The following is a 15,787-nucleotide window of genomic DNA, read 5'->3' as shown; positions in this document are numbered from 1 at the left end:
ATTGGGACATCTGGTCACCCTAGTGCCCCATGCAGAAGGGGCAGCAAGGGACAAAGCACAGAAGTGTTGGTGGGAGAAGTGGACGAACATTTGAGGCTGGTGTGATTAGCTGAACGCTTGTGGGGGGGGCCACATGGTCAGGTGCGAGAGGGGATAATTGGGGCAGGGGGGTTACACTTTAATGTCGTGAAGGGGAGCTGTCATGGACAAAAGAGAGGGACTGACATACTTGGACAAGGCCAGTGTGGAGGTTCAGCAGATAAAAGCCTGCACAAGAGTGTGAACTGTAGTGTTCCAGCTGACAGGAGCCTTCGGAGGGTGTCTGGTCTATTTATAGACAGCCCAGCTGTGACCAGTCTCCGTAGGGCTAGCACAGGACCCTTCCTGTAGGCTAGCATGTTGAACAAAGATGCTTTGCACCCTTTGCATGGTGTTGTGTGGCTTTCCTGTCTCTCTTGGGCTCACCCTGCTCTCTGGGGAAGGGACATTGCAGCTTTGTTACTTTTGGGCAGGATTTGCGGGTGGTCTGTCTCGGCTGGTGGGGGAATGTTTTGGGAGACTCTGGCTAAGAGAGTTCGCTGCAATTCCCAGCTGTCTATTCAATGCACTGGCTTGCAGTGTTTCCAGACTGAATATGCATCACATGTATAGGCCCGGGTAGGTGGGAGGGCTCTATCTCTGGAGCGGGGCTGGGTTTGTCATTTCCCTAGAGTCCTGAATTAGCTGGAGCAGACCAAATGGGCATAGCAGGAGGAAAGAAAATTAAACTTCAGTCTTCTCCATGCCTGGTGAAGAGCTAGAAGCTTCTTTGCATCTCGTTGGCGTTTGTGGGAGGGGAGCGCTGGCAGCGGTGCAGTCCAAGTTCTTTGGAATGAGTGCATCTCCTCTGTCTCTCAGATCCCCAAAGATGAACATATCCTTCGATTCCTGAGGGCTCGCGATTTCAACATTGACAAGGCTCGCGAGATGCTCTGCCAGTCGCTGACCTGGCGCAAGCAGTACCAGGTGGATTACATCTTGCAGACTTGGAGACCCCCATCCCTGCTGGAGGACTACTACACTGGAGGGTGGCATTACCAGGACAAAGGTAGGACGGTGCATCTGCACCACCAGTGCAGTGACCTATGGCTCTGTGGAGACAGCTAGGCTGGCAGGTTACACCGTAGCATGGTGAAGAATCCTAACATGGCCACATTTCCTAATACATATGAATGGACTGATTTTGTCAAAGCAGTCTTTGTTTTTGTACATGCAGATAAGGCTGAGTCTGGCTGGCCTAAAGCTCCCCATGACAGGAATATGCTTTGGGCACCATTTTTTTCCTTTGAATTTTTAAGAAAATGTCCCGCTTATAGGTAAGCAACTCTGTTTACAGTGGAAGCTTCTCCTACCCAAGTGCCCCATCCCTTCTCGGAAGGGTCTGCCCCCTAAGGAGATGAGTAGGTCAGACACCAACCAATTCAACCGACAGCCTCTCTCTGAGCTGCTGGGAAGGCTGTTGTGATATCATCACCTTCCCACTGAAGACTGGATTAAGACCATCAGACACCTAACCATCTTAGGCCAGTGTTGACCTGTAGCATGGATAAGAGAGAATCTATAGCTCATTTCCCCCCAGCCCCCACCAGGCTATTCCATCTCCCAGGCACCTGGCCTATTTATTACTAACAAGAAGCTGCGGTTAGATTGGCCATCTGAATTCTACTTCTCTTCAGCAGAGTTTCCAGGTTCTTTGCAGGATCCCCCATTTGGGGGCTTAGAACTAGTGTTTTCCCTCTAACTTTTTTGTTTGTTCTTTGCTTTGAAGATGGCCGCCCCCTCTACATCCTCCGCCTCGGTCAGATGGACACAAAAGGTTTGGTGAAGGCCCTGGGAGAAGAGGTGCTCCTGCGACACGTAAGGGATGCTTTTATTACCTATATAACTTCAGCTGCTACAGTTTCTCTGAGAGATTTTAGATGATGTGCAAATCACAGCAGCAGGCCCACATGAGAAGAAGGGATCCACTTGACTAGCAGAAGAAGAAATTGGTTCTAATACCATATATCAGTTGGCCTTGTGTATCTCATCAAATGTTGATGGCAATAAGGTTCAGCATGCAGCATAGGGACACTATATGGCCTGCTGATTGGCCACATCTTACCAGATACAAATTTGGAAGCAAATTCTTCATTATCTTCAACAGCTAGGCCATCACAGAACCTGGCATCTGGTTGATACAGTGGCTGTTAGGGTTTATCTAAATGAGCACTAAGGTGCATCTACAATGGATTCCCAACTCGTGTAGATGTACCTAACCTAGCTCCGTTCAAGTCAGCTTGCCAAAAACAGCAGTATAGCCAGGATAGCAAGGGCCATGGCTTGGATTAGCTGCTTTAATATGTACCCAGGGGGTCCAGGCAGGTACATGCTTGGGTAGCTAGCCTGAGTCACTGCCCATGCTGTCCTGGCTGCACTGCTGTTCTTAGCGTGCTAGCTCAAGCACAGAGCCCCACCTTGATGTCTGTTGGCACAGTTCCCACTACAGCACGTGCTTACTTTGCCGTTACCTTGAACAAAGAGCAGCAGCTGGTCTCCTCTCCAGTGTCTGAGTCCTTCTCAGTGCAGGAGAGAGAGGGGAGCATGGCTGAGGAATCAGTTCTGACTCCTGTTTCGGAATGCCTCCTCAGCCTCCATGCTACCAGGCAGCTCTATATTACCGCTCTTGTGTAGGGTCTTTAGTGGCATGCATAGCGGTGTAGCTCATCCCAACCCCCAACATACTCTCCAGTCCAAAGTGGGGCAAGGCCCAGCCATGGTGCAAATGCACCAGCAGGAAGTTCTCTGATGCCAGGGCAATTCTCTTTTGGTGATTTGCAGCAGGATTGTGGCCCTTACATTACCTAAATGATGCAAAGCACCCATAGCTGGGTTTGAGAATCTGGTACACAGGGTCTTGGGGTCTTTAACACACAGGCCTTGTAAACTCGGTAGAACTGATTTTTCAGCAGAGAGAACCTTTCCAGAAATCTCATTTCTTGTTCTGTGTACCTGTAACATGGCTGGTGTGTCCCTTTTATCATAATAGGCTGTTTTGGCTCCAGCTCTCTGTTCATGTGATTTCCTCAGTGTTCCCCCATGGTGGAATAGGAGATGGGGGGGCTCTTCTTTGGGTGTGTTGCCAAAGTAACCCACAGTCCGTGCGTGCTCTCTCTTATATATTTCAGGTTTTGTCCATTAACGAGCAGGGACAAAAGAGGTGTGAGGAAAACACCAATCTGTTTGGCCGTCCCATCACGTTAGTATGCATTTAACTGTGTTAAGGCCCTGGTAAGGTGTGAGCCAGCAAGGTGGAAGTAACATTTCAGAGAAAGTGTTTAAGATATCCTGGATTTTGCTGAAATAAGTAACTGGAATTCTTAGGCCCAAGCCACAGATAGGAGTATTTTGTTTGTATCAATCCCTACTCTAGCCAAGGCAGGGGTGTATGTGGTACCGTATGTACTGGACTTTGACTAGATGAAATGTACAACTTGATATGAAGGAAAACAAGGCCATTTGTACCCAATCACGTTGTCCAGCTTTTATGCCCCATTCCAGGTGGATCTTATACCTGATGCCTTGGTGATCCAATCCAGCTGCTTGAAACCTGTAGTTCTGGCTCCATTTACACAGCATCAGGTTTTTAACTAATGCAAAATAACTCTTTAGTGCCATGACAGTAGTGCCCAGATTGTGTCTTGGTGGATCTAAAAGAGCCATTCGCTCAAGGGCCTGAGCACCCTTAACCACCTCTAAGAGTTGCCCTCCCTGGGAGGAGGAATGCATTCTGTGCACTGAAAATACCTTTGGACTCCGGCCCTCTGCTGCTCATATGGTGGGGAGTAGTTGTTGCTCCAGTGGTACTGCCAGTCACCCCTAGTTTTAATAGGAAGTGTATGATAAAAGATTTTTGTGCAACTCTTATTTGTGCTGGCTGGCCAGGTGCTGTGTTGGTGATAAATGGGGATACTGCAGCGCAGCAGGGACTTCTCCAATTCTTCTGTGCATTTCAGATCCTGGACATGTCTGGTAGATTTGGACGGGCTGAACATGCGTCACCTGTGGCGGCCTGGAGTTAAGGCACTCCTTCGGATAATTGAGGTTGTAGAGGACAATTACCCCGAGACACTGGGGAGGTTACTGATCGTGCGAGCACCACGGGTTTTCCCTGTGCTGTGGACTCTGGTAAATGAAATCCTTATGGTACAGACAGTGAGAACTGGGCCAGTGTCACAAGTGGCTAAAACTTCCAGGCCTGTAGATGTTCTGCATCATTGGAGGGTTACGGAGGAAAAAGCTCTCAGGCAACCTGTCATTGGACTGAGGAGAGCTAGACACTGCTCATTGGCAGAGCTCTGGAATTAGCCATAGTACTGCCACAGAGCAATATATGTTGCTTTCACATCACATTTAGCCTCTGCCATCCTGCCAGCACTGACCAGAGTTTGGGATCTACACTCTGAGCTCTCACATGGCACTATGCTGCATTACCACCATCCGACAGGCTAGCTCTTGGGACTCTCTCTCATACCGATATATGCAAGAGTGGTGCCAATAAAAAACTGCAGTTGGCACAGGTTTGAGTGGCAAAGATAAACTGCTTTTAAATCCCACTCGAGAGAGCACTGGAGAATAAAGTAATGAATGTGACCCTGGCTAGGGCCTGCTGGGTGTATAGGCCACAGAACTGACAAAGCCCAATGCCGTTCTGGAATAGTGTTGAGGATGGGGAGGTGACTTCTAGTTTTATCTAATGTGGAGGATGGCGGGAGAACCCTGTGAGAGAATGGAAATATTTCTGTGTATAGTCTGTTCTGGTTCACGGCCATCAAATTCCCTGTGGACTTCAGTCCATGGTGCTAGGAGTGTTTCTGGAATGTGGTGCAATATCCTCTCCCATTATGGTCCATGCCATAAGGACATCATGTTTTGTCCACCTGTATTTCAGGTTAGTCCCTTCATCAATGAAAACACCAGGCAGAAGTTCCTTATCTATAGTGGCAATAACTACCAGGGTCCTGGAGGGCTTGTAGACTATCTGGACAAAGACGTGATTCCAGATTTCCTTGGAGGAGAATGTATGGTGAGTTTCCCTTAGTTTTGTGTAAGGTGAATCTGAGGTACAGTGTCTTCCTGGGGGCCTCTCACTTCCCAACTCCCCTAGTCCTTCCACTCCTTCCCTTGGAGTAGTTACCTTTCTAGACTGGTAGTGCCCGAAGGCCCACACCGGACTGGGAACCCATGATGCTGAGTGCTGAGATTATCCTTGCCTCTGAGCTCACCTTTGGAGAGGTGGCATTTTGCTGAGGAAGCCTTTTATGAGGGAGATGAGTTTAGATATTCTTACCCTTCTGCTCTTATGACTGCATTGACCTTGAATGTTATGGAAGAATAGAACTTTGGTCCTTGACCGTCGAGAGTTCTTCCTCAAGTCAGTGTGGTTTTCCTTGGGTTATTCAGGTGTCTTCATCTTGCTTAAAAAAAGAATATCTGAAAGGATGGGTTGAGCCACAAGCTAGAGATTGGTGATCATGTCCCAATCCCAGGACATAGCATCAAAATATGACTCCACTGCTTCAGTTGTCAAAGGGCATCCAGATTAGCACAGGTCTAAAAATATCTGGCCTAGCTACTTTAGTGCCTCTTGGATTAGGCAGATGATTAAAGGGACACGACCAGACTAAAAAAAAATAAACCAACACATCATGTGTAATAAGACTCTGGATTTGATTTTTTTGGGGTTTATACATTACAGGTAATGTGCCTTTAATCTGAGCTTTAAAATATTAGAACTGTTGTTGTCATATTTTTGATATCTGCCATTGAAGCCACTTTCTTTGAACCTTGTTAACTTCATGTAATATTGTGCGGGCACTTGTGTTCTTATTGTAGGTTGCCCAGAAGCTTCTCAATAAATCATATTAAATTGAAATAATAAAAAAGACCTTAATTTACGTTTCATCATTTATGCTGCTCACCATGTCAACCCCCTTCAGACAATGAAAATACAATGATGAGTGTCACTTATTTCTCGTCAATTTTTTGCTTTTGGGCTGTGTGGTGCTGGCACCATGGTGCACTAGTTGGATTCCAGACTCTGCTTGGAGCATTTAAAATTAAGCTGACACATCATGGTAAAATTTCAAATTATTACATGTTGTAACACTGTCCTTTAAAGAAAAGAACGCTCTAAATCGGAGTCCCAACCTAACTGATGGGATTTGCCCCTCACAAAGAGCAGGGGCCAGATCCTACTTGTGTAAAGCCAATGGAGCTATGACATTTTACACCAGCTGAGGATCTGATGTTTCATAATAGGTAACTGGGTATATTGGGAGTATCTAGATATTACTATAAATGTTAGTTTAGTAGAAGTCCCAGTACAGATGTCTGTCTCTGGTTCTTACAGTGCAATGTCCCTGAGGGTGGACTCGTCCCCAAGTCACTTTATCAAACAGATGAAGAACCGGAGAACTCTGATCACATCCGACTATGGACAGAAACCATCTACCACTCTGCAAATGTTCTTAAAGGGGCTCCCCATGAGGTACAGACCAACCATGTGCTGTTCTGGGGAAGGCAGGGGGGTGATTCCAAGGGGCTGAGCTATAGATTCCTTCTTGGGAAGGCTGGGATAGAGCAGTGAAAGGATCCCAGCATGTAAGTGCTGGACATGTTCCAGCAGCACAGTGCTTGGCAGGGGATGGCTGAGATAACACAACTTCCACACACCTCTGAAATGCTGGCTAAGAACAGTAATTTGAGGGTGAGGAAGCAGTTTCTCTAGTCTCTGGTGTAACTTGTCCGTATACCCACTGTTGCACCTTCCTCCTTTTTCTGGGGAAATAAAGACTCCTTTGGCTTTCCCACCAATATCCTTGTGTCTATTATTTATCATGCCTCTGATCTTGTGAGAGAAGAGAACATTAGCTGGGAATATTCAGGTGTAATCAAAAAGGACAAAGTTGGGGAGAGGAATCCTTTGCACCCATTTCTAACCATGGACACTGGCTCATTCTGACTCGAGCTGTTCGATTTTCCTTATGCAACAGCCAGTTGGAACCCCACAATTAGCCGTTCTAAAGCAGTCCACAGTTGAGCCCCAGAAACCTTTGCTTTGGTGCCAATTGTGCTTAAGAGGTGTACCATGGGAACAGGCATGATACTTTGTAAGGTGCTGCTGATGCAGGAGAAGGTTGTGGTGAAAGTGGCTGAGCAGATCCATGGCAGTGAAATCTGCAAGCAGGAACTGGGATCAGTTCATGATCCCCTGGGGAGCTAAGAATTGCAGCAGTAATGGATTCTAAGACTACAGGAGCTGGATGGATTTGTGTGTGATGGGAAGGTGGGAGGATGTTGGATCTCACCTGAAGACCAAGCCCATAAAACCTGCTTGTTTTGCTGCTTGTTTAGATTGTTGTGGAAATCCTGGAGGGTGAGTCTGTGATCACGTGGGACTTTGACATCCTGAAGGGAGACGTGGTGTTCTGCCTCTTTCACTCCAAACGAGCGCCTGAGACCAGTCGCAAAGAGGCCACTTCATCAAGTGCTTCAACTGCTGGGGAAAATGTGCAGCTAATCGATAAGAGCTGGATTCTGGGGGTGGATTATAGCTGCATGGAGTCTCCGTTGGTGTGCCGGGAAGGAGAGAGCATCCAGGTTGGATATTCTGCCGCCTCTTGACCTCTAAACAGCTATGTTGAACCAATGTAATGTTCAGAACCTGGTCGTGGAGGGTATATGTGACTGTTGAGCAGGGAGTAGCAGTTTTCATTGATGTTTTTCTGCAAAACTTTAACAAATTCCAGAATCCCATAGTTAAAAATACCCCAAACAATGGGGACTGGAAGTCCTCCACTGCAAGGGAATAGAGGCTCTTTTCACAGCTCTCTGCATATGAACTAGAATCCCAGACCCCCTAAGGAAGTGCATAGCATGGCAGTACCTGACTTAAGGTATTTCTACACTACCCGCTGAATCAGTGGGTAGTGATTGATCCCCGAACACGCTCCCCATCGACTCTGGAACTTCACTAGGGCGAGAGGCATAAGCGGAGTCGACAGGGGTGCGGCGGCCATTGATCCCGCTCCGCAAGGACGCAAAGTAAGTCGATCTAAGATACGTCGACTTTAGCTACGCTATTCTCATAGGATTAATACATGCAGCATCCTGCAGGCATTCCATAAACTCTAAACACATGCTCATAACTCTGATATCTGTTTTAACTATACTAACACACAGGGAAGCCAGACTGGTTTCCAGCTATGCATTTGTTAGTCTTCAGTGAGGCCTGGGGCCTTGGCATGAGCTTGCATTTGGTCTGCCAATGTCACGCAGTGCTCTGTTGGAGACTGGTAAGCAATAGGCCATGATCAAAAGCCCATTGAATTAATGGGCTTTGGCTCAGGCCCATACAGTTACCTGGGTGATGTATACACTGGTTTCACTAGAGTTTGATGTTAGTTAACCTTTTGTTTTGTGTCACGGGGTGAGGGAAGACAAGGCCCTGCCCCCGCCCCCGGCTCCCTGCGATTTCAGCCAGCCAGTAAAACAGAAGGCTTATTTAGACGACAGGGACATTGTCCAAAACAGGTCTTGCCTGTACAGACAACAGGACCCCCTTTAGTTAGGTCCATCTGGGGGCCCCAGGGAGGCCACAGCCCCGTCAGGAAGCTCAAGGCCTGTCGGGGTGCCCCTCTCCATTTCCCAGTCAGCTCCAAACTGAAACTCCCTCCAGCCAACTCACTTAGCCTCCCCCTGGCTCCTCCCCCAGCCTTTGTGTCCTTTGTCCAGTGTCCCAGGCAGAGGTGTCACCTGGCCTCCAACCCCCCTCTTGGGTTCTAATGTTACATGCTCAGGTATCCTCTCCTCGCCTCCCCAATGCAGACCGTCCCAGCAAAACTCCCCTGCCACCTTCCGAGGTCAACACTCCCCACTCAGCATTCAAAGAACACATCAAGAACATTCTGTTTTTTTAAAACTTCTTTTTTTTAAAAAGGGTATGATTATTTTTTTCAGACACTTGGCAGTCGCTTGATGGTGCTCTTTGTCCATCTCTTACAGGGATCTCATGTGACTCGTTGGCCTGGTTTTTATGTTCTTCAGTGGAAAATGCACAGCTCTTTGCCTTGCTCTGGCACCAGCCTCCATCGAGTAGATGATGTCCTGGCCTCTCTGCAAGTTTCCAGTCACAAATGTAAACTCATATACTACTTTGAGGTGCTTGCATCCAAGGATTTCAGGTAGGAGCCCTGCTGGGGGCTGGGTTAATGTGTGACTTCCAAGAGACGAGCAGTCTAGCAAAGCAGACGGTGACTCTGGAATTCCAGAGTCATCTAACCTTTAAAATGTCTGTGGTGCACCACATGGAAAATGGATACAGGTAGATTGGTCGACTTCTTTAGAGAGACTTCCCTTTGTTAGCACCAGATGGAGTCTTGACACGTCCTTGACCTTGCTGGGACATGAAGTTTTCCCTTTGTAAGGGCCATGACTTGACTATACATCCTCTGGAGGAATTACTCATTGCATGTATTGCCCTACCCCAAATGTCTTTAATAGTCACTGTAGCTTCTTGAAGGGGTGTGGAGTACTGTTACTTCATAGCATGTTCTTTCCAGACCACTGGGCAAAGTAACTATGTGCTATGTCTGGAGTTCAAAGGAGGATATTGATCACATGACAACAGACTTGTCTGCTGAATAAGTCTGACAGAGGAAACTTGCAGAGTATCTGTACACTCTAATGGTTTAATGGGTAAAAAACCCACATTTCTATGGTACCTCCTAGCAGAAAAGCTCTCAGTGTTTTACAGTCAACTAACCCTCAGCAGGATACTGGAAGAAAAAGGGGCAAGGGGGGGAGAGGGTGTTTTTTGTTTTTTAGTTGAAGGCACCAATATGACATGACTTGCTGAGTCAGTGGCAGAGAATACCAAAGAACCCAGAATTCCTAACTCTAACCATTCAAACTTACTTCCCAGTGCCCTGGTTGAGGGGAAAAACATGGTAGCGGAAAGTGGCTACAACAGTAATAAATAGAACCTCAGACTACCACAGTGTCGGGAAATCTGAACAGATGTGCTCAGTGAGGGAGAAACTGTGATATGATGCTGGCAGCCCACAGCAAACAGACCCTTCTCAATTCAGTTCGTGGCAGCTCTTTTGATAGCATCCAGTGTGCCATTAATTGCTCGCTTAACCGTTTCTCTGCCCACACACTGTATATACAGTCCCAGAAAGCTTACTGTGCCCTACCCCCCTGATAACTATTATAGATGAGTCATCACCTCTGTAGAAAGTACAAAGGTGCTAGCATCCCTGGCTGTGATCATTTAATTCCTCTTTGTGGCACCTAGGTACCTTGAATGTCTTTACATTTGGAGAGACCACAGTGAGGATTGAGTGAAAAATCTCACTTTGCACCTCACTGGAAATAAAGTAATGGAATCTCGGATGCACTCTAGTATCAATAAGTAGCTGTATGTGTAACAAACGTATCCGTTTTCTTTCATCCCAGGGGGTCCATGTCAAGCCTGGAATCCTGCAACAGTGGCTTTTCCCAGCTCAGTGCAGCCACGACATCTTCCAACCAATCCCAGAGCAGCTCCCTCATTTCTAGATAGTGTGGCGTAGGCTTCTATTGACCTCTGAAATGTCACATCCGTGCTTGGAGGCCTCCCTCCAGGGCAGTTCTGGGGACCAACCCAAAGAGGCTGCAGTGTGCCTCAGCGTCAAGGCTTTGGGGGCAGTCATTCATAAGACCACGAGTAGCAGCAGTCTGGGGAACTCTTTGGAATCTGTTTTCAGTCAGAGACGTGACTTTTCAATCTGCAAACTGGATTCCTTTGAAAGGCCTATGTCCCAGTTGTGTTTTAACAGACCTGTGTTTTAGGGTGAATATCACTTTGCATGAATCTGTGTATTACTAAGGTTAAAGGGCTCTTTCCAATCAGTCCTATTTCTACATACGATAGAGGAGACTGATGTGGCCTTATCTGTAATGACCCATAGAACTAGATTTATTCACATGTAGCATAATTAGTCTAGTTCTTCTGGGCGCCTGCAATACCAATGACACTCAAGGTACAGTGGGTGTTTCAGCAGCAGGGACTTGAAGCAAATTGTAAATAAATACCTGAATATACCCCAGTACCTTTTGAGGGAGGTGGGCGGGAAAGAGGAGAAACTTCCAAGGTAACCCAAACCTGAAACCTCTTCCAATCTGATTGGATGTTGCTTGGAAATACTTCCAGTTTTTTTGTTAAAAAAACAGTATTTTCTACAGTGCGTAGGCAGAATGCCTACCTCCAGCAAGCAAGTCCTTTCTTAAAACACCCACTTGTCTTCATTTCTTCCTCAGGTTTATGAGCAATAAATGAGTGTCTCTCTGACCCACCCCATCAGACTTGGTGGGAATCGAATCACATTATAAAGGGCTAAGAAAAGCAATATGTTCTTTCCTTAAAGGCACAAAGTTTTATGGCAGCATTATAGGAGCTGCTCCTTTAAAAACGGGCTAACTTGGAGAGGAGAGAACTCTCTCTCTCTCTCTCTCTCTTTTTCTGAAGTACACGTGCATGTGTATTTAAACACTTAATGAAACATATTTATTCAAATTGTATCATAGCTTATTTTAAATTGTTTAATTTATTTACAATTTCAGTGATAACTATTTATTGAACCTGATCACCGTTTTTAACCAGCTGCACTTTTTTGTTTTAAAAGGGAACGGCGGATCTTGAATCCCACAGACCTTTAGATTTCATTTCTAGTCTCTGTGGCAGCTGGGCATCTTATCGTTCAGGGCTGTAGCACTCAGGGCAGCGTGTCATCTCTTCTCCCAAAGCTCATGGGAGTGGCCCCACTGACTTGAACATTACTCGCATGAGTAAGGGTTTGCAAGAGCAGGGACCGAGCTTGTGGATGTTATTGGCAGGGAGGGAGGATTAAGAGCTGTTGAAGATATGTTCTTGTACAATCTCTGCTGATTACGTCAGTGACAGATGTATTGCAAAAGGAGTAAGAACCCATTTGAAAGAGTTTACATAGCAGAAAAGAGAGAACCTGTATTCTTTCCTCAAGTACTAGGAAGTTAGAAAAACAGGTGGTCAATACCGAGCTGCTTCTGGGCAGTATTTGTAACAGACATGCAAGAGGTATACCTCAATAAGCAGTTTATCTTCTCTGCCCCATCCATCTGTAACTGTTTTCACTACCTTCATTTGCTTGTTTCTAGGCACAGGACACTGCCAGAACGGGGGGGGGAGGGACTACTTGATAACTGGAGCAATGTACGTAAAAAAGTTAGTGTATAAATATGTAGGCTGGATTTTCAAAGGAGCCTAGGGAGTTGGGCATCTAGCTCACTTTGACTTTTAGTGGCAGTTCCAGAAGATAAATTGAGGCTCCCTTGAACATCCCAGCTGTCACTTATAGCATGGAAAAGGAAAACTCCAGTGACAGTGCAACCAGCTACATAGTAAAACCCTTACTAAATAAGAACGAACATCAGGTACTCTTCCAAGCATTTGTCAGCGCTTCATTATCTCCCTCAAGTGAATGAGGGTTTTGCCTTTCTCAGGCAGGGACTGCCATTTTAATGATACCTCTCAACCAAGTCCGAGTTTAATGCAAAGAGGAAATGGAAAATGGGCTTCACCACGAGAGAGCCCTAGAAATCAAAGTTGGTGAAAGCGAGTGTATTTGTACCCACATAGACAAAGTTGCTTTAATCACAACTGACTCGCTTTCTAAAACCCATTACTCAATTTAATGTATAACTTTTAAACTGTTTTGATTTCCAGCGCTTTCCAACAGCAAAGCCCAAGTCCTATTCTGTGACATATTTCAAGATGGCTGCTTGTTTCTTGGTTTGACAGTTAAGTTTTTTCACATTTACTCTGTCCCTATGAGAATAGTTCTCCTTCATCCAGTAAAAAGTACTGAAGGTGGGATTCTCAGCTTAGAATTTATTACACGCCTGCACATTCTGAACTGAGATGGGGGAGCAAGAGCCTTAAATGGAAGGGGTAGAGGCCAGGGGATGGCTCACTCCTGCTGTCTTTCTAGGGCTTCTTACAAGGGCCAGTGGTGTTTCCCATGATCCTGAAACATCAATCGCCTGTGCATTGAGTACCATGTGTGAGGTTGCACTGTAATTCCAGACATGGGACAAAGTAAAACTCCTCTGAAACTTGACTTTCTTTTCTTCTAGGCTACATTAGCTCATAAGGCATAATGCTCACTTCTTCAGAGCATGCTCCAGTGACTGGAGTGCAAGGTGATTGGTGTCCTGGGTTCTATTCACAGCTCCCCATTGATTCCTTGTGATCCAGAGCAAATTCTTTAGGCTGAACAGTGACACTCAGAGTGAGCTCCCGAGCTGCAAGTGGCTCTTTAACATGTCTCCTGTGGCTCTTTGCAACACATGATATTAAAATACCATGTGATTTTAATTATGAACCAATCAGGATGCTTTTAGTATGTAGTTAACCAGTTGTAGTTGATAAAATAATACTTGGGTCAGTCATTTTGCTGTGTGTGTATTTAAATACACACACTAAAATTTCCCCTGCCAGACTGTTTAAAGATGAATATGTAGCACTACAGTAAATGAAACAATGAATTCACACTCTGGCAGCTCTCTTGATCATTAATTTGGCTCCTGAACCACTGAGGTCTGAGGCTTACTGGGCTAGAACTTTCAAAAGTCCAATGACAGACCCATGTAATTTTTAGAAATGCTGAGCACATGTCACTCCAGTTGAAGTCAGTAGAGCTGTGGCAGTACCACCCTTCTGGAAAATCAGGCCCAGCTGTTTGGTTGGGAACCCAGAATGAAATCACTTCTGTAAATTTGGGATTTAATCTCTTTGTTTCAGTTACTCCATCTGTAAAATGCACACAATACCTACCTCACAGGCTCATTGCAAGGTTGACATTTGTAAAGGCTTCGGAGATCTTGAGAGGAAAGGCAAAGTGTTACATGACCATCTCTATAGCTTAAAAAATCACATGGCCATATTTACACTTGACTTGTGTGGGTCTGCAAATATACCCCAACGTGCTGTGTACCGGATTGTGTGTAAAACACGATTTGCATTGAACTCTGGATGCCAGACTACATTTCTATTGTCATGCAGGGGCAAAAGCCAGAATGTTCCAGTTGAGTTCAGGGCCTGTGGTTAAATATTTAAATAGGGTTTAGTTTAAAGGGGCTTCTCTTTTTTCCCCAATTGTACTGCATGGACCACGACCTTAGTTTTGCAGAAGGGCTGAGAGGGACTTGAGTCCAATTGGCCTTGATCTGACTGAAGTAGCATTGCTAGATTTTCTTCCCAGCAGCCTGTGTACTGAGAGAACCAAAATGAGTTTTCTGGAGCACAAAAATCATACTAATAAAGCACTATTGTGTATCTTCTCTGTTAGGGATAGACTGTAAATTCCCTTTGATATGGATCCTTTCTCTATATTGTTTTCCTATTGTGGAAAATGTGTGGAAACCACTCTTCTATTGGATGATTTAGCTAGTGAAATGCTGAGCTATGGTGGTGATTCAGTGTTAGAGGATTAGGATATTATTTCAGACATTATTTGAATAGTCTTTGTTTTGGATTTACAATCCCAGAGCCCAGGGTTGGCCTTCAGTGGCACATTGCTGCTTAAAAGGTGTCAGTTGCACTCACCTTGCCTACAGTCTTGCAAACAAGACAGACTCTGATGCCCTACTCCAAAGGTCATTTTAACTGGTCAATTTAAAAACTGGTTGGTGGGAAAAGGGCCAGAATCTGCAAGTCCTACCTATTGAACTCACGTGCTAAGCTGTCACGTTTTTAATGTATCTGCTAAGGCCAGTTGCATCAGCAAAGCCAGTGAACTGCATTTCAAAAGAAGGTCACTTCCTCACCCTCCTCGTGCAATTATACTGTGATGAGACCCTTCTTTACAGGTTACGGCTGAAAGACTATTTGAAGGGCATTTAGCAGCACCTTCTGCCTAGTGTTGGTTTTCTATGCTCCGAGCACAGACTTGAGAAAATTCTTCTAACTAGCCATAAAGGATGTTCACTGTCAACATTGACCATGAATCAGTTTTAATGGCACTGTAACACTTCCACGCTATCTGTGTATAAAGACTAAATGGGTATTAATTTTTTTTAGGTAAATGTACTATTTTCCCCACTCAACCTGCGCCCGTCTTAACTTTTATACAAGGGTCTTGATTCTTGTCAGCAAACAAAAACCCAACAACCTTGTTCTGAGAATTCAGAGCATGCTACTGGAATACACAGGGTGCTTTGTGACATGTTACTGGGCAACAAATGTGAAGCTACAGATGCTGCACTTATGGCAGTTGGAAGTTGAAGTTACCAGCTGTAATTTTCTGCTGTCCATATTTCTGTAACTTAAAAATAAAATGAATAAACCAATTTTTTTGAGATTACTAAATATTGCAGTTGTGGTATCTGTCAGGTAATCTAAGGCATTTATATATAGTGTATCTATTGCTGCAGTTATCTAAAATGTGCCAAGGAGTAAAGATGCATCTTACCTCATTTCTCAAACCTGTCTCATGGGCTGTGCTAGCAGTTCAGTTAAAACTAATTTTTTTTTCCTGTAGTGGCAGAGGATGATGCAAGATCCCACAGCAGCACTTCCAGCTCTACAAAGGTTCTCAGTGGGTACAAGGGGAAGGAGCCCAGCCAAAGTGTGGCTGTGACAGATCATTTTCCCCTCAGTGTGCGATAGAATACTGGTTTATTAAGA

At 45.4% G+C, this 15,787-nt stretch overlaps 1 protein-coding gene across 3 annotated transcripts in view; it reads left to right on the top strand.

Moving 5' to 3' along the window:
• The window catches only part of SEC14L5 (SEC14 like lipid binding 5), a 982,653-nt gene that overhangs the window by 30,289 nt on the left and 936,577 nt on the right, over positions 1 to 15,787 (top strand). For 2 of the 3 annotated variants that reach the window (XM_075069291.1, XM_075069290.1), the window contains 9 exons: positions 898 to 1,087; positions 1,808 to 1,896; positions 3,207 to 3,277; positions 4,035 to 4,206; positions 4,970 to 5,104; positions 6,431 to 6,568; positions 7,435 to 7,680; positions 9,085 to 9,263; positions 10,540 to 12,705. In XM_075069291.1, coding sequence (XP_074925392.1) covers positions 898 to 1,087; positions 1,808 to 1,896; positions 3,207 to 3,277; positions 4,035 to 4,206; positions 4,970 to 5,104; positions 6,431 to 6,568; positions 7,435 to 7,680; positions 9,085 to 9,263; positions 10,540 to 10,645 — 1,326 coding nt within the window. In that variant the 3' untranslated portion in view covers positions 10,646 to 12,705. Of the gene's footprint in view, positions 1 to 897; positions 1,088 to 1,807; positions 1,897 to 3,206; positions 3,278 to 4,034; positions 4,207 to 4,969; positions 5,105 to 6,430; positions 6,569 to 7,434; positions 7,681 to 9,084; positions 9,264 to 10,539; positions 15,714 to 15,787 lie in introns of those variants that run through there. The other variant, XM_032770699.2, reaches the window with a different exon arrangement.

The sequence above is a fragment of the Chelonoidis abingdonii genome, chromosome 9, assembly GCF_003597395.2.
Source record: "Chelonoidis abingdonii isolate Lonesome George chromosome 9, CheloAbing_2.0, whole genome shotgun sequence".
Classification (NCBI taxonomy): Eukaryota; Metazoa; Chordata; order Testudines; family Testudinidae; genus Chelonoidis; species Chelonoidis abingdonii.
Note: the sequence above shows the minus strand (reverse complement) of the source record. Positions and strands in the feature narration are given on the sequence as shown.